Source organism: Bipolaris zeicola (assembly GCF_000523435.1).
Source record: "Bipolaris zeicola 26-R-13 unplaced genomic scaffold scaffold_143, whole genome shotgun sequence".
Classification (NCBI taxonomy): Eukaryota; Fungi; Ascomycota; class Dothideomycetes; order Pleosporales; family Pleosporaceae; genus Bipolaris; species Bipolaris zeicola.
The window spans coordinates 60331-66894 of NW_006912192.1; the positions used below are offsets into that span (position 1 = coordinate 60331).

The 6564-nt window shown below is 50.8% G+C and overlaps 4 protein-coding genes across 4 annotated transcripts; 3 read left to right on the top strand and 1 right to left on the bottom strand.

The window, feature by feature from the left end:
- Positions 1–880: 880 nt before the first annotated feature.
- Positions 881–1039, top strand: COCCADRAFT_102477 (uncharacterized protein; the record flags this gene model as incomplete). The annotated part of the gene is made up of 1 exon (XM_007716536.1): positions 881–1039. The coding sequence occupies one exon, from the start codon at positions 881–883 to the stop codon at positions 1037–1039; it is 159 nt and encodes a 52-aa protein (XP_007714726.1).
- A 939-nt stretch (positions 1040–1978) lies between these two features.
- COCCADRAFT_44284 (uncharacterized protein) lies at positions 1979–2452 on the top strand (the record flags this gene model as incomplete). Its single annotated transcript, XM_007716537.1, has 1 exon — positions 1979–2452. A coding segment is annotated over one exon (474 nt), but the record flags the coding sequence as incomplete, so codon positions are not given.
- A 172-nt stretch (positions 2453–2624) lies between these two features.
- COCCADRAFT_7065 (uncharacterized protein) lies at positions 2625–4847 on the bottom strand (the record flags this gene model as incomplete). The annotated part of the gene is made up of 2 exons (XM_007716516.1): positions 2625–4733; positions 4794–4847. The coding sequence occupies 2 exons, from the start codon at positions 4845–4847 to the stop codon at positions 2625–2627; spliced, it is 2163 nt and encodes a 720-aa protein (XP_007714706.1).
- Positions 4848–5174: 327 nt separating this feature from the next.
- COCCADRAFT_102482 (uncharacterized protein) lies at positions 5175–6358 on the top strand (the record flags this gene model as incomplete). Its single annotated transcript, XM_007716538.1, has 3 exons — positions 5175–5237; positions 5408–5726; positions 5805–6358. 3 exons carry the CDS (start codon positions 5175–5177, stop codon positions 6356–6358), a joined length of 936 nt encoding a protein of 311 aa, XP_007714728.1.
- Between the last annotated feature and the right edge of the window lie 206 nt (positions 6359–6564).

Genomic DNA, 6564 nt, shown 5'->3' on the forward strand with positions numbered 1-6564 from the left:
CCCAGCTTTCAGGTTGCCGGTCCGACCCGTATCGGAGCGTACCTTCCGCTGATCGCGTGGGCACGTGTGCAGCAACCTCTGTTTTGGGATGAGGACTCCTTTTCGCAGAAACTGAAACTCTTGTGTTATAAAATCGTTACTGGTCATGTGCCACTGATACCGTTCAATCAGAACGAGAGTGACTTGGGAAACTAACGGGAAACGCGGGAAGTGCGGCTGTGACATTCTGTATCTCTCTGCATGAGTGTCCCTGCGGGCGGTGTCACAAACGCACGGGCGTGAAAGTCGCCGATGGGTCCACTGCACGTGGCTCTTGGAGCGCTTGCAGGCAAAGTTCCGGCAAGAAGCATGGCATCATCTCGTATTCTGTTTGTTCCATCTGTTCTATCTCGAAAAAACAAATGTGATCGCTCTACACGACGAGGGGTGTCTGCTTTGTACACCTGCATAGTATACTTTGACGACTAGGCTGTATGCGTCTGTCTGCATCCAGCGTCATAGACCTGTAAACAAGAGACTTCGCGAGTCTTGCTAACCGTGTAGGCAACACGACGTTGACAGTTTTCCTTAGCTACGCTCGGCAACTCCAGTTATCGAGTCTCAGAGAAACCGCATCGGAATTCCACGTTCTATCCTATACACTGCTCGGATTCAACCCCTAGTTCCTTCCAAACGTCTTGGAAAATCGCTTCTGTGCGTTGTTTACCCGATCCTGTCCGCCGCCTGATCGTTCTCGACCCTCATAGTCATCGTAAGCTCGAGATGGAGGAAACGAATATAATCATATGGATATAGTATTTCTGAACGGTTGCACAAATAAGGATGAAATTTCGATGGGAACAACGTGAGCGGCGTCTCAGAGTGAACCTTCGATGTGGTGATGACTGGAAGTACACGCTCCGACGTGTTGGGGCGGAGTTTAGTCCGCGAGCTTTTGCTTAGACTATGTGTACGGACATCAGTTACGACCTTGGGCCAAAACCGATATCTTTCCATTGGTTTGAATCACGACGATGATATGCTGGAAACCTGGTACTGAAATATGGCTTTACCGCGAACTCATCGCAGTCCATGGATCTGCCGACAGTATGCATGAAAATGGGTCGCAGCAAAAGCCCAGTAGTACAATATCTGTACCCGCCTCGTTTACATCGTCATTCTCAGAATCTGGAATTTCTCAGATGCTCCGAACAGCGTAAGTGTAGAAGTCAACCAGGCCCCTTTGCTTACACGAACAAGGTTATTCGACCCTTGGCCTGTCTCAACACCATTCCAACTCCAAAACCCCCATTCGTCGCAGGTTTCCTCCAACACCCTCTCTCAAGATCTTCATCTCCGAATACAGAAAATATTCTAATTATTTTCCGCGTCTACGAGCACAAACCTCGTTGCATAACACACACAACATATACCTTCAGAACACGTTCGCACTCCGTTAGCCTTTGAAAGTCGGGCAATGCTGCACAAATCCTTGTCAGGACATCGCACCCTCACCCGACCCATGCGACATGTTTCGTTAATAATTGAGAGGAGGAACATCGCAGTTCGAACAACTACAAGTGATGTTGCAGCTGAACAAATAGTCCGATGTCAACGGCGGGAGCGCGGGAGCTAGGCACCCGCATCGGCAACCTTAATTATGCCGCTGGGAAACAAGCGGGGATCCGCAACCCAATTGATGACTGAAGGCTTAGAACTGGCCATGAACAGGAGGGGTTCCATTGCCTATGCAATAGAGAACCAATATTTAAATGAACCGTCTCTGTGCGATGTTCAAAGAAGAAAAATCCTACCAAGAAGAAAAAAGCTAAAAACTTTCAACTATTACATATCTAAATCCATTTCGAAGAACAGAATTTTTTTTTGAAAAAAAGCCAACGATCACAACACAACACTCTTTTTTTTAAAAACAAAAAGATACGATCAAAAAGACCACGAAACCCCCCCCAAAATGTCTTCCACGCCATCCCCCCCTCAACCCCCAACCACCGCCTCCCAAGCCTACAAATCCCTCCACGCAACCTCCCTCTCCTTCATCACCGCCCAATCCTTCAACCCCTCCCTCTCAACCCGCATAAACATCCCCCTCCTGTCCTCCCTCTGCACCCCCTCCTTCACCCACACCTTCGGCCACCACCACGCCGTCTCCGCCGCGCCACCCCTCCAAGGCACCTTTTCCTTCTCCGCCTTCGCCGCGCACCTAGGCGCCATGGTGCCGCGGATGGAATCGTGGGAGCTGAGGGTTGCCGATGTGTTGGTTGATGAGGTGCAGATGAGGGGGGTTGTAAGGGTTAGTTATTTTATGAAGGTCAAGGGTGGGGGCGAGGGGCATGTGGTGGAGAATGATGTTTTGTGGGTGTTGGGGTTTGAGAGGGAGGGGGACGAGGTTAAGGTGTGTAGGAGTGTGGAGTTTGTGGATGGGGTTGCGGCGGTGAGGTTGAGGGAGTTGATGGGGAGGTGAATGAGGGGGGGGGGGACTGCAATTTTGAGATTGAAATTGACTGGATTTTTTTGGTTTTTGGTTGGGAAGTTAGAGGATGAATGGTGCTTCCTCACTGCGTTTGGACAGTTGGATTGGACAAAAGGACGGAAAAATGGGTGGATATAGGTTCAATGTCTACCTCTCAATCTGCTCTTTGTATACCATCTGCCCAACTCGGCTCAATGCCACTACACACATCAATATACGCATCCCACCGTCTCATCCGCATCCTCTTTTCCGCCTCCACACTACCCCATTTCTCAGCCGTCCATCCCTCCTCTACACCCTGGGTAGTCCAAAACATAGTCCATTGACCACCAGGTAGATTCCACATACCCTTGCTCCTCTCCTGGTACCACTTGTTAACTGGATTGCTAGTCCGGCTCCTCCACACTACCCCCTCGGGAAAGCAGGTGCGTGTAAGTGCCGCCCATACGATATCCGAGACGCCGCCTGAGCCTTGCGACGATGTCAGGACAGCAAATTTATCGAGATAGGGGATCCAGTATGGTGAGTCGTGGGAAGATGACGGAGGTAGATCGAGTCCCTGGAGGGATCTGGGCGTCTCCCATGTACAGATTGCACCGCCTTCATAGTCACCCGCTATAATGATGCCGGCGACGCGACCACGGATGCGGTCGAGGTAGTTCTGGGGGTGAAGTTTTCTTCGGAAAGAATCGTCAATGAGATCCACGAGCTTGGGAAAGTTGATGCGCGGGTCGTTTGCCAGGTCAATACTCGGGTTTGCGGCGGAAGGTGGCTGCCAGGGCCCATGAGTCCGCGGGTCGGGTATCATGGTAAGTGGAATGCCTTTTTTGAAGAATGTAGCTGGGTTCGGGGCGGCGGATCCTAGAAACTTGGACGTGGGTGATGTTGGTAACGATGAAGAAGTCATGGGCTTGTCGGTCAAGACATTATGCAGTAGAGGGTTTTTCGATGGTGTTGTTCGTGCATCGTCAGGTATGGCCTTGCGTGCAGCCTCGAATGGGGTGAGAATTAGACCAGATGAGGATGGGGGTAGCAGCTTCAGACCACGTTGAACGACTTCGAGGTTTTTCAGATGACGCATAGGAGCTGAACCGCCCAATTGATTGTTCGTCGTGCCTGGAGATGCTACCACCTGTTGTTCAACAAACCTGGAGAAGGGATTACCACTGCCAAGTGATGTGTTTGTCTTGTTTTCATGCGTTTCGTTCATCAGCGAAAGTTGCTGCAGTTCCTGCTTGATGTCGTTGTATTCAGCCTCAAGATTGACAAAGACATGTGCGCCATCTGCACGTTTTTCAGATGGAATACCTCCCAGGGGGTCCAGAATGATGATCCGATCCAAGACAGGCTTATCAGTAGTATCTGCTGTCTTCTTTTCTGTAGCGTCTTGCGAGTCATTAGCATTGGTAAAGCTGGCGATACCAGAAAACTCGCGGATCAATGCAAGCAACACATCGTCTGCCTGAACTCTGACTTTCTTCAGATTTGTGTCGTACGCAAAAGGAGTGATCACAGGGATGACACCTTCGTCAATGGGCGGAAAGAGTAGGTAGTTGTGTTGTACCTGTACCTCTCCACGGACTTGAACGGTACTCGGCATGTTGTTTGTTAATGGGGTGCAGCCCAGGGCATCCTCAACGAGTAATGCGCCAGGTTCATTGTAGTCCTCCAGTGCGGCAACCATGCGTAATGCTTGTTCTCGGACAATGTTGACATAGTCGGACTGGATATTTGTGGTGAATGGGCCCATGTCCTCGTCGCAATCCAATACCACTGCCACGCTGAAACCAAGTTGAGCCATTTGGCTCAACGTCAATGCTATATCACCTAGTACGCGGTCGTCGAGTGTCTGCGGCTGCCGGAGCTTGACCAGCGCCAAGTGTACTGGCTCATCTTTCTCTCCAGCCTGGTACTGCTCTTCTGGGAGTGGTTCGCGTGTAAAGACGGTCGGCTTATATAAGTCGCCCAAATTAACGCCAGTCCGCAACGTCCCTAATTCAGGATTTTTGTTTGCACTAACATTTTGTTTTGCTTGCGCGGCAACACCAGCCTTGCTCTTCTTGGGTGCGTCAAATTGCTTGAGAAAGTTGCGTGCATCGCGTTTTCCTGGCGATTCTTTCAGCAGGCGGGTGAGCTGTTGGCGTTCTGCGCGTTGGCGCTCTTTCGCAGAGCTCGAGGATTTGCGGATATAGGTGGTCGAGGTCGAGAGGTATGCGTATTGGCTCTTTGCCAGTACCTTAATCTTGTCATCGCATTTGGGAAGCTTTGTGTTGTTAGTAACGGCGCGCAATTGTTCAAACCCGCTCAAAATTTCAACACGCACATTCTGCGTAGCCTTCCCCAAGCCCCTCGCGGGGGCTTTCCTCCAGATGAACATACTTCATCCCTCCGTCCAGTTGATTAAACACCAAGGTCCAACGGTATCAAGTGGTTGAGGGCTTAAAGTCGAAATGTATGACTCCGCGAAATGCGTGAATATTTGCGCTCACCCTAAACTTTGATAGTAACGGCAGTTGCACGTCATTTGCTCGCAACCGATATCGGCCCGTTGGCTCTAACCCCGGCAATTGACGGCCCATGAACACCATGACGACGACACGATAACTGTGCAACACCCATTGAGGATATTCAAATAGTATCGAATCCGCGTCTTCTTCAAAAAAGCAAACACATCTCACATCTGTTCCGAAGTATTCTAGAAAACATGGCCCCGCAACTCGCTTGGATTGGCCTCGGCAACATGGGCAGGGCAAGTCTAGCCGACTACGTTTATTCACAATGTCACTAATCAGCACAGGGCATGTAAGTTTACGTCCTTAGTGGAAGATTCTTGGCACCATCACAGGTTGTGCTGTTAAATGTCCAAGAGCAGTGGAGCGATGGTGACTGCTGAGTCGTTGAAAGTACACTAACCAAACACCCACTACCAGGTGCAAGAACCTCGTGGAGAAAGGTGACCTTGACAAGCCTCTAATTCTCTACAACCGTACCAAAGCCCGCGCCGAGGACCTCTCGCAGAAGCTTGGCACTTCCAAGACCAAAGTCGTCGATAATGTCAGCGATGCCGTCAAGACTGCCGACATTGTCTTCATGTGTCTTGGCGATGATGCCTCAGTCAACACTACCGTGGATGCTATACTGCAAGAAGATGTAAAAGGCAAAGTCATTATAGACTGCTCGACAGTACATCCAGACACCACCAACGGCCTGGAGCAGCGCATCAACGAGCACGGCGGAGAATTCGTTGGCATGCCTGGTACGTAAAAGCCCCATGAACGTACCAAGACCAACCCTTCACCACGATCCAGACTAACAATCATGTTTGCGCACAAAGTCTTCGGCGCCCCAGCCATGGCAGAAAACGGCCAGCTAATCTGCGTCGTAGCGGGCAAAAAGCCCGCTTGTGACAAGGTAACTCCCTACACCACAGGCGTAATGGGCCGCACGACAATCGATTACTCGTCCCAACCCGCCGGCAACGCCACGCTCCTGAAGGTGATCGGCAACACCTTCATCCTAAACATGGTCTCGCAGCTCTCCGAAGGCCACGTTCTAGCTGAGAAGTCCGGCCTGGGTGTCGATAACCTGCATACATTCATCTCTGCCTTGTTCCCTGGCCCCTACACAGCCTACTCGCAGCGCATGCTAGTCGGCGACTACTACCAGCGCGAGGAACCGCTGTTCCACGTGGATCTCGCACGAAAAGACGCGCGCCACGCTATGGCAATTGCGCAAAGTAGCGGCGCGGCGGATAGCATGAAGATGCTTGCGCTTGCGCAGGCACGCTTGGATGTCGTAAAGAGCGAGTTGGGCGATAAAGGTGATATACCGAGTATATACGGGGCGGTGCGCAAGGAAAGTGGTTTGGATTTTAAGAATAAAGATTAGATCACTCTCTTTCTACTAGTACAAATCGTTTTATCAAACTCACATATATACTTTACTACCTACACTCCTTCTTCTCCTCGTACAAACCCGTGTTCTTCACATCCTACACACACACACCCATCATGTGACCCCGTATCCCTCCCCCCCTGACAAAACTTACCGCCTCATCGGAGCTTTTACCCAACCCAACCCAACCCCCCCCCCCC